This window comes from Ylistrum balloti, unplaced genomic scaffold (assembly GCF_031769215.1).
Source record: "Ylistrum balloti isolate Yb309-2 unplaced genomic scaffold, AGI_CSIRO_Ybal_v1 Utg371806, whole genome shotgun sequence".
NCBI lineage: Eukaryota > Metazoa > Mollusca > Bivalvia > Pectinida > Pectinidae > Ylistrum > Ylistrum balloti.
The window spans coordinates 95,530-119,603 of NW_026782901.1; the positions used below are offsets into that span (position 1 = coordinate 95,530).

General features: G+C 35.4%; 1 protein-coding gene and 1 pseudogene across 1 annotated transcript; both read left to right on the forward strand.

The window, feature by feature from the left end:
* Positions 1–573: 573 nt before the first annotated feature.
* Positions 574–7,448, forward strand: LOC132563638 (zinc metalloproteinase nas-15-like). Its single transcript, XM_060228379.1, has 8 exons — positions 574–729; positions 2,632–2,707; positions 3,014–3,146; positions 4,304–4,398; positions 5,386–5,512; positions 5,783–5,864; positions 6,731–6,934; positions 7,260–7,448. The coding sequence occupies exons 1-8, from the start codon at positions 574–576 to the stop codon at positions 7,446–7,448; spliced, it is 1,062 nt and encodes a 353-aa protein (XP_060084362.1).
* Positions 7,449–13,471: 6,023 nt separating this feature from the next.
* Positions 13,472–22,148, forward strand: LOC132563639 (uncharacterized; annotated as a pseudogene).
* The last annotated feature ends 1,926 nt before the right edge of the window (positions 22,149–24,074 follow it).

Consider the following 24,074-nt stretch of genomic DNA (forward strand, 5'->3'; position numbering starts at 1 on the left):
CATATCATTTATAACATTCATATTTTTCTACCATTGTTAACAATTTGTATTATATTAGTATGTCTTGCTCGTGGTTGTATAACGGTAGTATTTGTCTGTACTTTCTGTAGTCATCAAACCAAAGGTTCTTAAGTAATGAGTAGTAAACCACGGCCCGATTTAAGTATAGATTTTGATCAGAATGTATCGTTGCTCTTTCTCATAAGCGCAATTATGCAAAATATCAAATGACACATTTTATGAAAAAATTAGTTTTAAAGCCTTTACCTATAAGGACATCAATCATAAAGCAATATTCACTTTATCAGACAGCATTTCTAATTTCGAAGTGACACCGATGTCACAATATCAAAAACAAGTGACACATTTGAATGAACAAACTCGTCACGTGCAAAATAATTTACTTGCGTTAACCAAAGGCCTATATTACATGTGCGAATTTTACGCCTGTTAATTAGGCTGGCTATAGTTCACTGTGTTGCTGAGGGTTCAGTTCACTCACGGTGTTAGAAATGATTAAAGACAAGGGTTTCTTACTTTGACCTACAAAGTAGAAAGTTAGGTTCACGAAAAATGACGATGCTTGCCCTGGGGATTCTACTCTTCATTTCTAATGTAGCATGTCAAATTTCTCATAGTCAAACAAACAATCCCTTGATACCTTTTATCCTAAAGGAGATCGCGAGCGGGAGTTTGGAGGGACGATCACTTCTCCTACGTCTACGGCGGGTAAGATTACTGGATTTCCTACTACCTTTTACTGATGATGTATGTAACCTCTCATACACTGAGTTACTGAGTATGTAAATATGATATTAACTTGTAAGGTGTATAACAAATTTAAGATCGGCTCTGACAAGAAGTATTTACCTGTAAATATATAAACAATCAATATTCAGATGACACAATGTAGAGTGTATTGTTGAATGTATTAGAACAAGGTGGCTGCTTATTTACCTTTCAGCACCCAGCTGACGTGTTGGTCTGTGTCATTACAAGAGTCATTGGTATTTCAATTTTGATGTTAAGATACTAGCGTAATGTGATGTTTTATCTATCACATGATATTTGTTTACAACATGGATAAGATAGAGCGAAAAGGTATGCAATATGACACAAAAGATTTTTTTTTGGAAATTACGCGGAGAAAATATACACTATGTATCAGATATACAGATGCACCAAAATCAACTGTAAAAGATCATATTATTCTGAAAAACGTTGATGCTGAAGAAAAATAATCTATATATACCGGTTGAAAATCACAGTGACAAACTTGGACGACAGAAGGTGAAAATTTTAGGGAAAAAATACTAAGAATAGTTAGGGAATATTACTAACAAGTTAAATGAAAACAGAGAGCAACTGGTTGTTTCATGTACCTCACAGTTCTCCATAAACATGGCTATAACAGGCACGTTACAGAAAGGAAAATGGTAGTAAGGGAGGTAACTCGTAAACAAAAGTTTGGTATACTGTTGTGGAAAGGATGGAGACCAGATTTAGTATCACCGCGTCGTTGTTAACCGTTTTGATATAGGGATGAATAATCTGGCATGGTGTTATCACAGCAATAAACGACAGCATTAATGACGTAAAGTATCAGGATATTCTGGATGGCAAACGATCTAAGGCCAGTGTAATTTCTTCATCTCCTTCGGGAAATTAGACATTACAAGACGACAATACACCCGTCCACGTGTACGTCATACCCAGGATAGTTGGGATTATACAATAAGTAATTAGTTAACCAGCCCAGAGACCAGGCATTGAAAATGTCTGGTTGTTAGTCAGAAGAAAACTTCAAAGAGGCTTTGGAAGGGTCCGTCAAATTCGAAGTATTTGGTCACTTCAGTGTACGGAAAACACTTGTACATTGGACTTAAGTGAAATCTCACTAAGTAGTAAGTCGTCATTGGTTGGTTAAGTTTCTTATCTCACTTTTGTCCTCTAGCAACTTCAGGGGGCTGTGACAAAATAATGATATCGGCATCCGCGCGAATGTTAAGGTTGAGAAGGCATGATGCATGTCTTTTCGATTGTTCTCTCAATACAAAGGAATGTAATAACGAACTAAACACACATCAGAACCACTAAAATGAAGTAGTTTCACTGAGCCTACCATCAGAGTGAAGGGTAATTGTGAATTAAACCTGATCAACAAACTTTCTACCACAGAAGTATATTGTACAATTCAGCTAAAATAGACAAACATCCTTTGTCCATGTTTAGTGTTCGATAGAATCAAAGCTAAGATGTAAACCCCAAAAGAATCGAATATATATATATATATATATATAGAGAGAGAGAGAGAGAGAGAGAGAGAGAGAGAACCCTGTTATCAAGACTTATAGAAGTGACATCACAATGCGATGTTTGCCTGCAAAGCTTTTGTCGTTCAGTACGATCATAAAAGTCAAGTCATGACAGTTCAATGCTTGAACAACTTCATCAAACAGCGAAAAAGAATGAAGTAATGAAAGTAGATATGAAACACATATTGAAACATACTTTTTACGAAATGTTGATGCAGAAAATGGAGCGTATTTCTATTTTTCTGATTACAGACGTAAACAATATCCACCTTTCTAAATGAAATAACCACCAAACTCACTTTGTATTGTGTTGTAGATAAACCATGCTCGGAATCGTCTACATCCAAACCTGAGGACCGGTCTCATACCTATAGACGAACTCATCCAAGCAGGTAACAAGCCAACACATATCGATTATCATTGGAGACCTAGCCCGAATCTCATACCCGTGGGCATTTTCTTTTTGTTATTTTTGGTCCATCAAACCCCATGTTCATGGTACTTACTTTAGTATAAATACCTTATCGCTTTTTGTTTTACTTACACGTATTTGTGACTATCAAATTTATCTGAAGTGCCCTAGTTCCTATAGACAAATTGAATTTATTCCATCGTTGAATTGAAAACATTGGATTGTATTATATAATTTCTTACGTTATCCTTTGCTATCTAAATGTTACATCATTGTATATCGACAGTTTTTAATTCCTCAGCCTTCAACTCAACAGTACCATTTGGTGCACCTGTTCTGGCTCGGGGAGGAAATTCTATCCTATTTGACGGAGATGTGATCATACCACTGGACGAGTTCGCAAAGATTCGACGAAATGTGTAAATATTTCAGAGGACAATCGAATCATCCATTATTTCATTTTAATTTCATCGATATTCCAGAGACGTATGAATAAGAATTATGCTGACGGTTTCCTATGTATTATATATTGATTTAGAGAGGTGGAATATGCGCAGAGGACATCAATCCAAATAGGAAACATAATAAACATCCACACGGAGCTCTATTGAAACAGGGCGGTATAACATGAGAGAATATTAAGCATGCAAGACATGAATTACATCTAGGACTTGAAATTACATTGAATCTTAAGATTTCAAAGTATAGAATGGGTGTAGTGTAGGGGAATATCATGTTTTCATGGAAACAATATATATGATATTTATTAAACAAATAAAGACTTTTGAAAAATGTTTTATACTCTTCAAAGTGTGAGAGGTATAACAAAATTAAAATCTGCACGTCACTATATCAACAATGATGAATAACTTAAGCATGTTTGCTGGTTTAAATGTATTCTGCAATACACAGGTACTTGACGATTTTCTACAATTATCTGATGTATGAAACTTAGGAAATGTATCTACTTGTGGGGCTGCTGTGCCTGCTTGTCTAGATTTTGGCTTTGCTTTTGATCACTTGATTTTCCTTAATCACCTCCTAGGCATCAAACTTTTAGCATCAATGACGACCCCTAGAAGGAAGCTGTATGATGTTTGGCTCTACCCTATTACATTCTAAATTATGAAAAGGTGTTTTTCACTTGTGTGTCTTTTGTGCAATCTCAGCAATGTCACGTTCAAAAAAATATTACACATATTATCTTCTTATATTTATGTTTAAATATCACTCACCATTTATATGTTGTCATATTTTGTTGATTAATTCATCTGTCACAAGTCTGCATCTAGTGTCATATATTAAAATTTAGTACGGTACGCCATGACCACATACACCAAATAAATACATCTAACGGACATTGGACAGGGGAATATTACTCCATTTGATTAACAGCTGGTCAGTATCTCCGAATTCTGGTCTTGATTGCTCTCATAAAATAAATGTGATTCATATAATGGTGACCGGGATTCTGTCTTTGGGGATTATAGGGATTTGACAGGTATCTTGGATATGGTCGTTACGTTTGCTCGTAATTACTGATATTTTCATCTGTTGATATTTTTTTCTGTTAAAGGGGCACACGGAGGGGTAAACGAGCTGCCATCAAGGATACAAAGAAGTATTGGCCGAATGGAATAGTCTTCGTTATGATAGGTGTCGGTGGCTTCAGTAAGTAAAACTAGTTCTCGAGCAATGATCAGAAGCATTTAGGTGTGGATGATGTAATAAAACATGGACAATTCAATTTGTTTTCTGATATAATTCTCATAGACTGCCTTATCAAGTATACCGAATTTGAAATTAATTTTCCAAATATTTAAAGAACCCCGTTGAGGAGTGCAAATCAAGTTGCTCTTCTTCAACCTATCACTGATTATAACCCAACAGCACTGTTTTCGACTAACGATGTTAACAAACAATCTGTCACATATTAATTTGTAGCCCCACCATCAACTATCTGACAGGAAGCATATTCCGATTGAAATGTGACAGGCCCACTCATTAACGAATGTTTAAAGCCTGAAAGTGATACGAACTAGCTGTCAATGACGTCATATCATGTTACGGGGGCTCTTTTGCGTAGTGATTAGGTATAAATACTCATCAAATTACCAAATTTATGTGTTATTTTTGGTTTTGAAACTTATCCAAGCAATAAATTATAAGCTTTGATAGGAATATTCTTAGTTTCAAGCTGGTATAAAAGAAAACCCGATTTTCCTAAATATTCAAAGCTTAAATGTATATATGGACAACCCCCAATGTAACATGTTTTTACTGTAACACCATCTCTTCTTTCAACTTTGGTGTTCTGCTATATTGTTACCATCTCAAGCACTGTATCCGTCAGTGCAAATTGCCAATGTAATCACCGAAATGTCACGAATTCGTTGCGATATAAAAACATTTAATAAAGCTTGTTCGTTCATTTTTTGATTACGGAAAACCGTCAAATATCCTGATTTTTTTTATCTCATTTGCACGGCCTTTTTTCGTTCGAAAACATTTTATGAATAAGCTTGTTTTATCTAGTTTCAATTTACAATATTCCTGAAGTACGACAAAGGCTCCAGACACAAGCATATTACATACCATATATGCCAGTACATATGTACAGTATATAGTTTTGACCATAAACATATTTTGATTTATCAGGTCAGCGGGACAAACAAAGTATAGCTGCAGTTTTTAATGAAATTTCCGAGAGGACCTGTATTTGTTTCCGGATTCTGGGGAAAGCAAATCCCTATGTACCACATGTCCGTATAACAGATAATTTAGGGTAACTATTTCTATTTTACACTTTCGAGAAAGATGATTTAGTGTTGCTTATGGTTTTGTTGCTGGATATCATTACCTAAACAAGTTTATTTTATTTCAAATCATTTCACAATTTTATAGGCTGTCGTCAATACTCCTTAAGAAGGCGATAATCTTTTGTGTCTTTGTTAATAAAATGTGCCATCTATACCTTCAGATATATTAGTTTAAGATAGGTAAACGTATGTATAAGAATATCTACAAGTATATGATGTGTTTGGTTTATTGACAGGTGTGCTTCCTATGTAGGTGTGCTAAGACACCCGGACGGCACTTTCGGGCAGATATTGAGTTTAGCTCTAGGATGTAGAATCGTAAGTCGTCATGTTACTACTGTAATCTTTTCATATATTGACGTCAACGTGGTTAATATTTCTACTCAAGCTCCCGTATGTTCAATAAGAGAAAAGTAATTCCCAATGAAACTATTACACAGTGTAGAAGTGTTTTTGTTGTCTTCAACTACATTTCTATGCTGATCTACACTAAGAATAAATTGTGTACTTTAAAGATTTCAAACAACATGTCAATAGAGGCACAAATTAAACCCAAATTCAATCAAATTTGAATAAAAGAAAAAAATAATACGGAGGCCCCTAAACAAATACAAGGAAAATAGGACCAGGTGTTCAGGAAGAGTAACAGTATTCTGCTTCGTCGACGACACCTGCCATTAAAATCTTGGTCACGCCAAGAAAGTAATGCCACGTTCCCAAATGCGGACAAGGTAAAAAAACAACTGGCTAATGTGCTATTAGCGTTTATTAGCGTTAGTGCTTGAGCATTGCATTCCTAAGACATGTTTCTATCTATTCAATTATTATCTCTCCAATCAAAGCTTGTGGAAAAAAATTCTTTTAATTAATTTAAGAAAAAAAATGCATGCGCAAAGAGTTTGTTGTTAGAAATCAAAGGAGCATGTTGTCATGAGATAACGTAACATGAGTAATCTACATTTCAATGTGTTCATCACATACCCCCTGTTTATGACATTGAAGTACACATCTTTATATATCATATGTGATAATCATGACATCATAACTATTACTTGAGAACATTACGTGATAAATTTTATGTTATATATCATAAAAGTATTTAATGTATGTAATAGAACATAACTTTATAACTGAACCAAGATAACATATTTAGTTAGACCCTGGTGTGATATTTCACCTTGCAGCATAGAATCATTATGCACGAGTTTTTGCACGCCCTTGGACTGTACCACGAACAATCACGACCTGACCGGGATTATTACGTAGAGGTTAGACGAGGCAACATTCAACCCCAGTGGTATTATGCTTTCCATAAATATGGTCATGATGTTATCGATTCTAGATCGATAAAATACGACTACCTAAGTGTGATGCATTATGGCAATAAGGTATGTGTGTTCAGGTATTGATAAAAGGAAATAGTACTACTCACTGCCAATGGTTTGCAGAATGTGACAGTTACATGTTCATAAAGAAATCTATCTTAAGTACAGAGTTTATATAAAAATCTTTGACTTTTTTCGTAATTTACCATCCATTCGCTTACCATATCGAATTATTGAGAAATTTTTTCCTCTTTATTTTTATTTCAATAATTCCGGTCTGAAACCTCACAACAGTGTGATGCATTTTTTTTTCATTAACAGGTGCTCCACTCTTTTTTTCTAATTACTAGTACTTTTCTTTAATGATAATCGCTTTTGTATGGTACAGTTTTTCAGTAAGAATGGCGGATACACATTAGTGCCGATACCGGAGACGAACAAACAGAAGTACCTCAATGTAATAGGAAGAGTACCAACTATGAGTAGAAGGGACGAAGACATTATCAATAGAATGTATCGATGTCCTCCGAGAGAACCACTGGATGTTTGCTCGGAATATCCCTACAGAATTCCATGAGTCACGTGATAATCACCTGTTCGTTGACGTTAACTGTTCATTAGTCATTAACTAATTGAATAATAAAAAGTCAGAACAACTTCATAATTGATTTAGTTTAGTCTATTTCCAGTATATGTATTTTTCAGTGGTTGATTATAGTTTTACCGTAAAAGCTAAAAATACATATCACTAAATGTATAAAACTACGTGTTCCAGCAATGGATCAGTTTAAACGTCATAAATACAGGATAAGTGTTTGTTCTACTTTGTAATTCTTTATTAAAGATGAAATAATGAACATCATTACATGTCACTTTTCAGGTAAGTAAAAATGTGACGGTTAACTTTTTTTAAAGAACATTGCACGAACTTCCGTTTATCACGGTATATATGTTGGTGGTTACTGCAATTTAACAATCAAAGGGCAATAACTCTACAGAACTTGCAGATTTGCGCTCTTAATATCCTTCGCTGTTTTTAATGTATAAAAAAATTATGTAAGGTAAACATTGTTTTCGGTATCAATAAGCTTTAGTAAACAATCATAGAATGCCTAAATGTTGACAGCATCACTACAGGAAATAATTCTGAAGCTACTGAAAACAGCGTCAGAAAACTTGCATGTATTCATTCTTCATTAAGTGAACACAGTATAGTCGAGACATCTCCATGATGATATAGAATAACCGATATAATCTTTCTAGTACTGAGAACCTATATATTTTTTGCAGTGGCCTTTGTAAATCAGTTGTTCATTATGAGGATCAAAATCCAACAGATTAGAAAATTTATGCTAACAAAACTCTACCTTCGTTAATCAAATGTAAATCATCTAGTTATATTAATGTGAGATCTGTTTAACACGTAACTCCCATGGAACACAATTGTGCTATTTATATGTCAAACACTGGTATAAATACTTTCTCTGTGCCATTTACAATTTAAAGGGCACTTCAAAATTTAAAAATGACCTCCACAAAAGACCTGCTATCATCTCGTCATGGCATTTATCATTACATTATGTCATACTTAAAAGAAATATGAGATGTACAACAGTGTAATTTTAGGTGAGTCTTTATGTAATGTATATGTATAGATAAGGCTTGCTATTTAGTCTTTTCACGTCATATTAACGTATAGAAATTGATTAAAATACACAGATTAACAAAATTATGATGTCATACAATGACCCTTGCCTAAAGTTTAAGTGACTTCATTCAATCCCTGGACGGAGTTAACATTAGAAATCAATTTCATACTTCAATTACTAGACTCTCTATTCATGACATCAATGCAATATCTAACAAAGGAGCTATTCACCAACGGCGGAAGGACAGGAAGAAACAAAACAAATATTCGTGACATTTCAATAGTAGTTCTATCGACGTACGGTTTTTACATAATAGCTTTTATTTTAACATTATAGCACTTAACGGTCGTCTTTATATAAACATGTATACTATCATTCTGAAGGAGAGTTTGGTGTAACTAACCTGTAGTCTCCGTTAGTTGTCCTATTTGAAAATAAAACTAAGTTTTTTTGTTTGATTTTGTTTTTGTTTTTAGTCTTTTGTTTTTTTGTATGTGTGTTTGTGTGTGTGAATGGATTGGGTTGGGGTGGGGGGGGGGGGGGGGGGGGTTTGGTGAGGGATTCGCTATGGGGTGAAATAAAAACACATACATACCGATAAAACGTTCCCCAACGCATTATGCATAAAGGATGTGAATGCCAAAGTGGCTAGCAGGTTTATTTCCGTTTGCACTGTCGACACAAGTTAAAGCTGTCGGTAGCAAAAGGCATACTATCGTACAGTTTATTATTAATATTGTACAAGTCTCTAGATCAGCTATGGGCCGAGTACTGCTTTTTCTGAAATATCAATTATAATTTTTAATATGTAAGTGGCATGTTAAATTTTATTCAGCGATTGCTTTGAAACAAAAAATAACAACAAGAAAATGCCATCAAATCAGCAGAATCATAATTCAAATAAAACTGAGATAAAAAAGGAACAAAAGAAGATTGACATGTAAACTCCTGAAAAGGTATACGTAGGTTAGTTCAGAAGAGCACGTGTCATCTGATTCACCTACGATATGTAGATCTTAGTTAATCAAAGTAAGTAATGTCAGGTTCCCAAAGGAGAACAAGCCATACAACAACGGAATCTATATGCATAAAACATCAAAGCATCAAACATTTTCAGCGTCACATAGCACAAAGAAATACCGACATGTTAAAGGCATCTTAATTCAATACTCAAATATTCAGGAAACGTGGGGAAAATATGAATTATAAAATACATGGAAGCCTTTGAAATAGTATGAGGATAAAAAGACCATGTGTTCTGGGAGTGTAGGCATCTAATGCTTCATTGATGACGCCCTCCGTGTAAATATTAGTCACCAAGTAAGTAATGTCATGTTCTCAAACGGGAGCATGGTCACCAACAACGCAACTACAAGGCATACTGAAGAGTACCCCGCATCACACGAGGAGTAACTCCCAATGAGATAATGTTGGCGACCATTAGGCAGACACTTTATCGACGTACATCTCTTCAAACTAAAAATTTAATTGTCAGATGTCGGTTACATAAAATGTGATATTGAGAACAAAATGAAATTCGACAAATAAATACCCGAAGATTGGTGGTACTAAAATGAAAAAATCGCATTAGAGATATCGAAGTAAAGAAAAGCTTTCCAGTCTTGGAGAAGAATATGAAGTAATAACATGTGTAACTGAAAATGTAGAATATTTAAGGAAAATGTATCTTAGAAACAGGCTATAGATAAAAAGCAATCTCTTTTTACAATCAAGTTGAATTCGTGTTTTCAAAATTCAAAAAGTGCAGTCATTTACATCCTTTCAGAGGTATTAAACGGAGTTTTTTCTTCTCCAAACTTCCACTTTTAATTACAGATTTGTTGTATTCACACCACCTTTTACATTTGCTATATGTTATCAGTACTCCATGCCATTATATTTTATCTAAATACCGATACAACACGCAACTCTTTACGTTTACTTGTATTTAGGAATAAATTAATAGACCAGACAAGTTTATTATTTATCTCACAACAAAAGACGACTCTATCGCCTCGCCCTGTGCTAATAATAACGATTCATCATAACACAGTGAATCAGTCTCAACACATGGCTAACAGAGATTTTCTTAAGGCATTCCATGTTAGTGGTGAAAATGAAATCGTTTTAATCTGTAAATATTGACTTAAGAGAACGACACAAAACACTCAGATTTACTTCCCAAATAATAATAATAAATTCGCATGATTAATTCTATAGACTGACAATCTTTAAATACCTGCTGGTATGAATGTGTTTATTTATATATACCTCAAAAGACACGACCTGGCCTTCCACAGAAAATATTTCAACCAAGGTTAACATCCCCATAGCAGAAATACCCTGTGTAAAAAGTTACTTAATAATGTCTTATCTATACTGTTGGGTAATATACAACCACGGTAAACTTTAGTCCTGATATTAAATAACTACATCTTTACACTTAGATATACAAGTCAACAATAAGTAACGTGCTTAGTAAAGACGCGCGTTAAAATCGATAACTTTGTATTGAAGATCGAAAACAATCATGACATCTCGAACTCATCCGTTTTAGAATGATAAGATTCTATTATTATAAGTAGGTGAAGATACGATTTAATTTCTCAGTACAGATGATGATTATAGTTAAATGTAATAGGAAATAAAATGATATTTAATAACTGCATGGAACAAAGAATTTCTGTGAAACCACACCTACTGCCATGAAGCATGACAGTTAATAGATTTAACGTTTTTGATCGTTAATAGATCTTAGCTCTCCTACCAACTAGAAGGAAGAAATGGAGAAACCGAACACGTAGTATGTGTCTACAGGCCACTTCATAATTATTAACAGTACCATAGCAATGAAATATCGTAACCTGGACTCCGTAGCTTCGTAAGTTAGTGAAAACGGGGTAACTGCTGGCATATCATTGCTAATACCAATGTGGAGAGTGATAAATTTTGATGACATCTGTTAACTCGATCACATGAAGAAACCGAACACTTACGATGTGGCCATTGGCAACTCAGGACTTATCAAAACTACTAACACAATAAGATATTGTAACCTGGACTCTGTGACTTGACATTGTTGTCAAATTAAATCCAATCGAGTGCGACAAGTAACAAATTTGGATGATTTCTGTTAAGTCACTCAGGGGACAGAATATTCCTGTACTGGAAGTTTGCTACCAGAAATGTTTAAGCACTTATTTTGGTTGTAGTCTAATATAAATAGCATGGCCTTTGCCCGCGAGCTGATACTCGACGACCCTATCAATTATATCCATGTATTAATGGGAAAATGAAACACTCACAAAACTCGACTTATCTACAATATTTAGATACATGTCTAACTGGTGTAGTTTGTGAATTATAGGTTCATGACATACCGCTGATTACGACACAATAGATCCACTACCCGTTACAAACACTCTGCTGATTTTCTCAATCGGCTGAATCGTACAAATGTATTGACTTTAAAGATTTTCTGTTAAAAACGTTTGTCTGTAATCATCTATCACCAGTAAGATATATTGTAATAGACCATAGTTGTATAGTCTACACAGGTATGTATACACTGGGCTCAATCAAGTCGATTATAGACTTATCTAGCTTTAAATGTCAAGATTTTATAATAATCGTAGTATTCTTTAAACGACAGTAAAAACAGTTGAAGATTTAACAAAATCATCACGTCAAGGGTTTGAATGAATAGTTCTGGAACTGAAGCCAGAATATCAATTCTTCGTGTTACATATCGTCGTGTTACCTGTACTGTGTAAAGCTAACTAACTACACCTGGCCTACATACGGATTGTTCGATTGAGCGATGATCTGTTATTTAACGGATAGATAAGTTTGAGGTGTACAGTCTATATCAACTAGAAGCGGCAGTGAAGTGTCAAACACAGATATGTTTATAAGTACAGGTAATCATTGTTCTTATTGCAGATCGTTACAGAGATGCCTTACCTGTCGCACCTGAGCTGGTGAATTGTCTTAAGACGAGATCTGACCGAAACATATGACACTTACAACATGTCCTGCATAAAATGGTCGGAGAGTACCGTAAACGGATCCTGATTCTATTCTGTTCGGATATTATCTCGCATCATTATCGAACCAACGTCTTGGCAGAAACGCAGCCTGTTTGGGACTTTTGAGACAATGAACTTCAAAGAGAGCCAATTAGCAGTCTCATCACTTCACTAAACCTGTGACTAGTGTACAGGTGAATCAGTTTACAGGTATATAGAACAGGTGTATGGACAAGCTCTAGTTTGGATCCAAGTGTTCCTTGGAAACATATTGTGATTTCAATGCGAACATTAATTGCTGCCATTTTGTGACAGGTGTGACAAGACTAGAAGTTTCAAACCGTCTAAGATTGATATATGAATATTTTAAATGGACGCATGTTTTCTTCATTATCAACTGAAAAAAGTCATATGGTAAAAATATGGTTATCGGGATGTTTAGATCCAGAACATATTGGATCGCGGTTAACATTGTATAGGACCTGTAGAGGAACATCTTTTCCTATGTAAGTACATACTTGAAAGGCTAACCAATATACAACAGCTTAATAGCTTATCAATTTCGTGGACAAGACATTTAAAATTCTATTCTATTGGTGTTTTCAGTACACCTTTGCGTTGAAATTAAACTCAATTACCTACTACAGCATCTCTACACAGCCAAGGACCTTGGCCAGGTATTAGCATTTGTCTGGACAACCCGAGCAATGTGTTGACATTTTGAAGATATTAATTTATCCCACACCAGCATATACATCAATGGTAAACACGATCGTTTGGTATAAACACCGGGCCATTTAAACTCAGATTGGATTATAAATGGCGTTATGGTAGAGGTGGCACATGCTTTTCATCGATTTTTTCTTTCGCTGGGATATCGAAGAGATAATTTGACAACTAAACATTAAGACATTCACCCAACCATGAAAACTGGAATTATAGACGTTCAGTTCGATTCCGAGGACGCCGAGAACGGAGCGGCCACCAGCAAGATAGGAAAGATGACGAAGAAAGTCAGGATCAAAACGGACGTTGAGAAAATGGAAGGAAAAGACAAAAAGAAAAAAAGACGACGACAAGGGTATCCAAATTTAGCGCAAGCACAAAGATCAAAAGAAATGGGCAACGAAACAGATTACGATTCTTTCGATGAAGATGAGGGAATTTTACCGACAATAGAAGGATTCGATCCACGGAAGAGGAAAATGGAGGAAGTGTCAGAAATCAGAAACACACGCCCGGGAATATGTGACGACTGCAAGAAAAAGGGTTTGAATTCTGCAGATGAATATATGCAAAGGACTTTCAAAAAATATGACACCAAGGACCAACATAGTAATGGGCAGTGTATAGTGTGTCAAGAAATAGGCTTAAACTTTAATTTCCTCGACTCAAATTCGGGCTCGGCCTCTATGACTTACCCAAGAGACTTTTATGATAAATTTTCACGCGAAACGAAACCACCAAACATTGATTCAGAACCAGAACAGACACGAGGTTCCCCAGGACTTCCTTCCATCCAAGAGGAATCCAAAGTTTCCCCCACCAAGACTGACCCCCTGAGGACGCCTGGTGAAAACGCGTTTGAAGTTGCTCGGAAAGGAGTACTGGGTCGACTGGTGGCTGATTCACCGAGGCGGAGAGATGCATTGGGACGGCATCAAGGATCTCCTGGAAGAGAAAGAGCTGGAAATCCTTTTATGGATTCGGTAAGGAGGGATGTGCCAACGAGATATTCTCCGTACATAGAGAAAATTAAAAAAGACAGATATAGAAATGACTTGCAATATCCAGACGACAAAAAGAAGGAATTATTAGTCCGAGAGTTCCAGTTTGAGACCCCCAAGTTAGACCTAACGGGGCATGGTGATATTCGGAACATCTCCAAACGAGAGTTAGAGTTTCGTAAAGACATTAAATACAACTCAAGTTTCGAACCTTCAAAATTTCGTCATTTGGTGAAAAATGGAAATCGATATATGGAGTACCCTCTCCCAACATTAAACACATATAGCCTCGAACCTCAGGAAGTTTCAGACGAACCTGAATGTTTCCCTTATAACAGGGGTCTCAGAGGAGGCACCATTAAAAAGGATCCAAACCCTATTCACAGGGAGCGACAGGAACTACTCCAGAACAAGCAGGACAAGTACTGTAAGTATGATGTGTTGATACTGAACAGTTCAAGCATTGGCAACGTTTCTCACAGCTGACATCAATTTCGTTATGTTTCCATCATATCGTATATTCCATGTTATTCGTTTTCGGGGTGGATGTCTATTACGTTCTGTTTTCTATAGATATGAATTCCAATATCGTGTTCTTTGTCATCGATAAAGACGCATGTTCGTGTTATTTAGTATTTATATAGATACCTATTCCTTACTTATCAATATAGACACCTATTCCTTACTTATCAATATAGACGCCTGTTCCGTGCTTACTCATCAATATAGACACCTATTCCTTACGTATCAATATAGACACCTATTCCGTGCTTACTCATCAATATAGACACCTTTTCCGTGCTTACCTATCAATATAGACACCTATTACTTACTTATCAATATAGACACCTATTCCGTGCTTACTCATCAATATAGACACCTATTCCGTGCTTACGTATCAATATAGACACCTATTCCGTGCTTACTCATCAATATAGACACCTATTCCGTGCTTACTTATCAATATAGACACCTTTTCCGTGCTTACCTATCAATATAGACACCTTTTCCGTGCTTACTCATCAATATAGACACCTTTTCCGTGCTTACCTATCAATATAGACACCTATTCCGTGCTTACTCATCAATATAGACACCTTTTCCGTGCTTACCTATCAATATAGACACCTATTCCTTACCTATCAATATAGACACCTATTCCGTGCTTACGTATCAATATAGACACCTATTCCGTGCTTACCTATCAATATAGACACCTATTCCGTGCTTACGTATCAATATAGACACCTATTCCTTACCTATCAATATAGATACCTTTTCCGTGCTTACTTATCAATATTTTAGTACTTATTTGTCAGTAAATATATCCGTTCAGCTCACTCTATTACCAATATAGAAATTTTATCCTTGAAAGAAAATGATAACTTTATTTAATCAGAACCAGGTTATCGACTTTCAAACTTTATCATATTCGATTTCCCAACAATGTAAAGAAAAGTTCAAACTTTGATTTCGATCGGTAAAGTATTCTCCTTTAGATTAGAGCGATATATACTTCTATTTTAGTAACCGATTGCAATGTGATCGACTTATAGTGAAAAGAAAATGAAAGCTACACGGTCCAGCAATCGAGACCACACAGAAGTTCTGGATGTTAAGGTTAACAAGTATAAGGAATTAGGACAAAACGTAGAAATATCGTCCTTTATACATAATTTTCTGTACGGGCGAAGACGTCTTTACCTGGCAGATTTTAAATAAACTCATTGTAGAGATAGCTTACACTTCACAAGGAAAGCAAAGTTTATATCTTAAACTAAAACAAACACTTAACTACACATATCTCGCGTCTGACGTTGTGGCGTGTTCAAACAAACACTTAACTGCTAAAGCCCTAGTCTGACGTTGTGACGTGTTAACTTAAACAAACTCTTAACTACCCAACCCCGGGTCTGGCATTGTGACGTGTTAACTTAAACAAACTCTTAACTACCAAACCCCGGGTCTGACATTGTGACGTGTTAACTTAAACAAACTCTTAACTACCCAACCCCGGGTCTGGCATTGTGACGTGTTAACTTAAACAAACTCTTAACTACCAAACTCCGGGTCTGACGTTGTGACGTCTTCAATTAAAACAAACACTTAATTACCAAACCCCGGGTCTGACGTTGTGACGTGTTAACTTAAACAAACTCTTAACTACCAAACCCCGGGTCTGACATTGTGACGTGTTAACTTAACAAAGTCTTAACTACCCAACCCCGGGTCTGACGTTGTGACGTGTTAACTTAAACAAACTTTTAACTACCCAACCTCGGGTCTGACGTTGTAACGTGTTAACTTAAACAAACTCTTAACTACCAACCCCCGGGTCTGACGTTGTGACGTGTTAAACTTAAACAAACTCTTAACTACCAAACCCCGGGTCTGACGTTGTGACGTGTTAACTTAAACAAACTCTTAACTACCAAACTCCGGGTCTGACATTGTGACGTGTTCAACTAAAACAAACACTTAACTACCAAACTCCGGGTCTGACATTGTGACGTGTTCAACTAAAACAAACACTTAACTACCAACCCCCAGGTCTGACGTTGTGACGTGTTAAACATAAACAAACTCTTAACTACCAAACCCCGGGTCTGACGGTGTGACGTATTTGTATAACTAGGTATGTGATAGGGGTATGCTTGATCCTAATAGACAACGGGTTTGTTTTCATATTACTGATACAATATACTCCGGGATGATGAGAATATTACCTTAATTATTTACCTTGTTTTGACGTAATGTGTATAGGAATACTATTACGTTGTCTTAAGGCGTTATCTGGGGTTTATCATCAGTATGTATGTGCATATCTGTGTAGTTATGAATTGTAAGAAATGACGCAGCAGATTTTTTTTTATAATTGATTTATATAAAGATTGATATTAATTCTGTAACGCATAACAAAATGTTCACCAGTAATCCTGCGATCATTCAATAGCGATAAGACAAAAACAACCGGTAACTATAATAATAACATGTGTGTAGGAGTGGGTTTTTATTTATAGAATCACTTTGATAACTTATCTTTATCAAATCCGTCTGACTATATATTCTAATTATACGTATGAGAGTATACGTTATTTGAGAAAAAATATAGGCATGTCCTCATATAATTATACTACTTCTGCATAGTAGGCACTGTCGGAATGTTTTTGATCCTCTACAAACACAACTCAATATGTTATTTTGGCAACATGCGGTTGTACAGAACTTTAACTTGTATCTGATAAATATTCCATTGAATGCCATGACCCAGGTAAATATTTAAATACAAGTGCAGATAAATAACTCGTATTTGTTGTAGCTGTTATGTGATGTAATCTTGGATCATACGTGGTATCTACAGTAAGATAAATCAACATATCTGGTAGGGTGGGGGAATGTTATGTAAATACTATAATGAGGGGGTCGGATTCACGATAAAGGTACGACTGTAAGTAATCCCCAATGAAGTGTTTATATGAACAGAAACATACAACGTACTCATTTACATTCAGATATGACTTTGCACCAACACAGCATGAAGTCAAATCACGTATTCCTTTGCCATGTGTCGAAACACTTTCAGAAATTGATTTAGATATTTGAGACGAGAAAACTCATCTCAATTAAAGATTAGAAATCTTTAAGTAGTGTAAAAACGTCTAAAAGAGAGCTTAAGTGATTTTATATTTCATATGTGATAAACATAACTTTACATTCGGGTCCATTTCATATGGAGTTACTGAGTCAAATAAATCATCACTTTTTAGAGACTCCGGCGAGAATGAAATTTTCATGACGTGTTTCATAATCTTACATATTTGTATATGAAATGGAAACGAATACAAGATTATGTTTATCACGATATTAGACATTTAAAGAAACATTCGGGAAAACAGCATTTTATCACACAGATATATAATCAAAATAATTGATATATTGATATCATCACTCCTTCTTGCTTTCTTTGGTGGCATCACAATGCACTTGATTATCCTTTGACCCTTTTGCCCGTTTCCTACCATATTTGCTTGAAAATTGATCAGGTGATAAAAAGGATCTAAAATTCGTTTCCGTTTGATATGTGATTTATGAAACTCGACACGTATTTTTCATTTTACTCGCAAAAGGCTCGCTAAATGAAAAACTTCTTTAAATGGTTTCATAACTGCGCATATCAAATTGGAACTCGTATGAGATACTATTTATCAAATGGATGTTGCTACACTACATGTAGGGGGTTGGGGAGCTATGTGACAAACTGGCCCCCTTTATCAAACTCACACACGATACTTCTAAATGGCCATAACGAAGTGCATTTTAATGTCTGCGTGATATGTATGCTTGGTGAAGGAGTCAGTTTGTTAATCTACTAACCACAGACATATTATCAATCTGGAAGTTACGTGCGAGATTTCTAACAATACATTTTATTATGCAATAAGCCTTTTCTCAGATTACCTGAATGTCTTTGACCAAAATCATATTTCCTTTTGACATTAAAAACGTGTCAGAGAGCTGTTTTCTCACCGCAGGGTAGATACTTGAAGCTGCACGAAGCACTTCAATTGTATCATAATCGAAGTTAAGTACATTGGTGTGTTTGCTGAACCAATTTAGAGATACTCCGTGTGAAATTATAAGTAGACTTGTGAAGTTTTCTGGTCGTTGTAACAGTATTAAGTGCCTGTAGGTGACTTATACATTATTGGTATATCTTAAAATAGAGTATATATCTCTTTGAAACAAATGAGATAAATGTGATTCATTTAATGAGACACGTACAATTGAAAATATACTGAAAGTATGATGTGTGCTGTTGTTAAACATTGCTCTCGCTTCGGGACCAAAAGATAAAAATTAATTTGAATCTATTTCAAATTTCTCATATACTATCGTTTTATAAAGTCGGTCAGCACAGTGGATCCCTGGCCAAATGAAACGCCGTGTTAGGACAGACCTTGATGCTGAGGAGAAGTGGCTTTTAATGTAATAATACTGTGCAATCGTTCAATACCAAACCAGACTTGGTAATATACTGAGATCGGAACACTAGATAGAACTGACAGGATGGATGAAGCACTATCGACCCTAACTTGAGTGAATCTCTGTGGAATTCTGTGAATTTTGATGACATTAGGCAAACAAATTAGATTCTTAGGTCGTTGTGACCTTTGTCTGATCGTAAGTGAAATACCCGTGTAATATCATGTAAGATATTGGTATACAAAGGAAAAGTTGAAGGACAAGTTCGACAAAAACAGTAGGAAAAAAGGCGAAATTGAAATAGAATGGTATATTTTAAATTTAATTATTAAAATTACTTATTCAATAGCTGTTTTCCTTCCATTTAATATCTTTTGTGAAATAAGCAACTTTGTAAATAACAGGTAAAAATCCTACACCTATATAATGCTTATTATTCCTAAAACGTCGACAACAGAAGTGCATGTTTTATGGGTCCTAAACCGAGGAAAGACTTATTGTTGTCCTGATGTGTGAACTAAGCCGCTTATGTTGTTGTGATTCGCTCGACACTCCGTATGTGATCGGTTTTGTATAGGTGATCAGGCCTGTCCTTATACTAGATGTGGAGTCCCTGTCAGAAGCCGTGATTATACATACAGTAATGTTAGCTGTTATGTAAAACAGCTTAGTATTATCAGAAAACATCAATCGCATTATGTAAAACATCCCACTGATCGATTTTCTTCACACATATTTACGATTCAAGCTGACATGATATCCAACATCAAGCATTTTAAAACGACAAAATAATCCTTGTAAACATATTTTTAATGACATAGCTAATTTATCCAACCGTCTTCTGATAAAATTTGCATATCAGATTTAAGGTGCCGCCCAACTAATTGTGTACGGATATAAAGGGGTCTGACGACACAATCTTAGAACTAATGAATGACACATCACAAGGTCGTCCGAAATAGATATTCGATAGCTGGTAAATTGTGATTTTTTTTAATGTCTGGCCATATTTCTCATCCCACAGCAGATTCAAAGGAAGATATAGGCCTGTATGTCTTCTTAATTTTTGGATGTAGATGTATTAAACGGTAGACACTCCCATAGATTGAGCCGCGGGGTATATCATCTTCATTTAAAGACCATATATAATAAGCCCATTAAAGAGTGAAAGTTACCAGTAAGTCGGTACTCGTACATTATATATATATATTTCTATTCCAATCCTTTTGATTTCACAACGGCTATCAAACTTTTTCCCTCAAAAAAACAACAATTAAATACCGACATCATCACAATCCAAACTCAAATTCAATAAATCTTGGGCAAATTATGAAGGAAATAATGATTTACACGGAAACTCCTGAAGTAGTACAAGGAGTACAGGACCAGGTTTTCGGGAGAGTAAGCGTATTCTGCTTCATCGACGACACCCGCCATGTAAATCTTAGTCAATCTAAATAATGTTACCTCCTTTACTCTATATTTTATGGTGTTGAGGTGTTTGTCAGGATACGAACATGGTATTGAAAAATCTCCATGGTAATGTAGCTATCGACAATGCACCTTCTATCTATGGTGAGAAATACATGTGATTACAGTTCTGAAAGTCGGTATCTAAGACAAAAAGATCCTTGTTACATGCATTTGGTTACTGGTATCCCTCAACTTGTACTTTTTATATTTGTAAATTTTTGTTAAGTCTAGTTACCATATACAGTATAGTTATTGTCGTCCAGACCTTGTTGTATTCACTTGTCACTCGTACTTGTGTCGCTAATAAATCAACTGGATGGCATCAGGTGTTCTAATTTACGCTATAAAAATGTTTACCTCTATATCGTCCCACAGTAAATATACACACCGTATCTAAATATTTATAGAGAAAATCATTAGAAACCACCTTTTCAACCCCCGGTGTTTAATGCTTAATATGGGGTGTTATATGGGTGTTATCAATAAGACATTATTACGGCCACGGTCATACCTTTTGCACTGAAAAATACAGGTACATTGTGATATATGGTAACACCTAATACATTTCTTAAGCTAGTAAATCATGCTTTTTCAATTTCTAACATCCTGTTCAATTCCCGATATTGTATACCATTACTACTTTAAGCACCTAGAATACCTCCGATATTCGTTACTGTTTACTCTCCGTAATGGCTCATTTGTCGGTATGTCTAGCTGTTCTATCAGCAGCGTGGCTATTTTGCTATACTCTAATATCGGCCTAGTAAAACTACAATACATTATTTACAGAACTACACTACATTATCTACAGAACTACACTACATGGTGTCCGGACCAAATATATATGGTTCAGTTCAGTTCATTAATTAGCTACATTGTACCTAAATGTGTGATTTTTGTACAATCTCTGTGATTGATGGTATAAGGCACGTTTTGATTCTATCGAGACCTGGCTTAGTTCTTTTGATATTTCTTTCGCGTTCTATTCTATACAGGGACGATATAGCTGTATGCTGCTGCAGTCTACTACAGTTTTCGCTCTACTACATCTACTTCTAAATCTTGACTACAACTACAATGTATTTTCTATAGAACAAATATTCATTCTATCTCGGTTCAAATTGTCGTCTACGCTCCCGAGTTGTGATACCTGGATCATTCCAAATATAGACAACCATATACTCTTACGGTTCTATCATCTTATTTCAGCCATGTACGCGGTGGGCAGCCTCGGTCTGGTGTACGGATTACCAGAACACAACAAGACTCTCACAGACCGATCTTCCATCCCAGAAACTGCCACTTCGCTGTCGTTGGAGAGAACCTCGCCTGGAAACCGTCCACTCTCTCTACTTCCGCCCCTCAAGTCAAAGAAAAGGCCTTCTTCATATTTTTCATATGGGTAGCAACAAGATGATGTGTATGTCCGTCCTAGATCTTCCAGAAAAATACAAACAATATTTCGTGCTAAATGTTGGAAATAAGATATTATTTATAAACCAAATTATACTTCCTGTTAATTTCAGATTCAACGTTGTTACATTATATAGATTTTGGGAGATGCCAAATAGCACGAAATATACAAATCAATTTGACAATGATGAAATGTGACCGAGTGTCGTTCAGAAAGATTAATTTCATCATGCTTTCACTGGATTGTACATCTTTTATTTGCCCATCCGTTAAACTTATCAAATTCAATTATGTATCCTACATTCGATTCTTTAACAAATGTAGTATTTGTTATCATTTCGTTCAGTGCTATTTACTTTTTAAAAGTTTAACAAATATTTAACATTCCACAAACAACCAATAACGATTGTCGACAAAAAAATCCATTGCTATATTTTCGATGGAGAAATGAAAAATTGTGTTGCATTGATTTTTCATAGAAACATTAAAGAGTTCAGTTATTGTGTTGAGTCATGGAATTAAGATATCACCGTGTTAGGCTTACGAATGATCGTGTTTAAGAGTCGTGGAATCCTTCCCCGCTGTATGTCAGAGTGCCGGAATCCTTTCCCTGTGGTGTGACAAAGTCCTTTGGGTCAAACACAAACGTTTACTACATAAAACTTTGTCAGTTAGCTCACGGAGATTTACTTTTCAACGGTAAAAAAATGTTGATCGACAGTAAGCTTGCCTGCTGTGTACACTAAAGTGTAAATCACAGCGCCAACAGATGTTGAAGTTTTTTCTGGTTCCAGGTATTCAGCGTTTGGTTACAGGTAAACAGTGTTAAATGAAAAATTTCAAATATAAATAAAATTTACAATGTAAATTGAGAATACCGTGTTTTGTTTCACAGCTAATGATTTGTCGAGTGAGGTTATAATGATTTGCACGCTTTCAGTATCAGTTTGGCTTTGAAAACGTTTGCTTTCATTACAAAAAGTAGACAAAGCCTATATAAAACCTCTCCCTTGTTTTTTAAAATTGTGAACTCTCACCAAGTTTTCACAACCATGGCCTGTTGTTTTCTTATCAATACGTTACTAATTTTAAATGTGAATTAGGAAACACAGAAAAAACTAGAGGAAATTACATGTTTACATCACTGGAGAACGTGAAAGTAACGTTATATAGTTAATAAAATATTCAATCGGAACAGATTTTACATCATCAGTCAAGAATTATGGGCTTAAAAATAAAAGTTCCTTGAAAAGTTTGACATAAAATGAATATGGATTTGGAGAGGTAGGAGGGCAGGAGACATGACTCGTGTGATCCTCACAAGTAAAGTACACGTGATGTAATTAGGACACAGTTTAATTTAAGTGCGTGACGTAATCAAAAGTGATATGCGTGGATATTCAATATCTAATAATACATATACTGTGGTAACCATTACAAACTATACCTGGCCAATTCCTATACAGTTTAATAACTTTATCTGTAGAATAGTCCCGGGTGATCAGAAAGATCGCGATAATTCCTTGGGAATGATATATAGTGTAAGCTACATGAATGGATCAATGTAAATACATGTTGATAACACTGAAAATCATTTTATACGCGAATATAATCGTAATGAATAGATTGATTACTAAATCAGAATTCCCACCACAAATTAAAAGTGAAAAACATTTTCGTCTTTGATCATTTAATTGACATTTAGTGGACCAAGGTAATCACTCTAATTGGTGATCACGATTAGAGAGGGGACCAAAGTGTACTTCAGTGTGTACTGACATTCAATCGTTTACCACTTGACATTGATAATTATCACGCAACGTGTTAATGGCAATGTGTTAATCACTGAATTAACCTTGACTGGTTTTAATGACAATTAGACACCTGTGTTTAGAACTTTTTATCACTAGTGTCAATAGATATTGTCCTC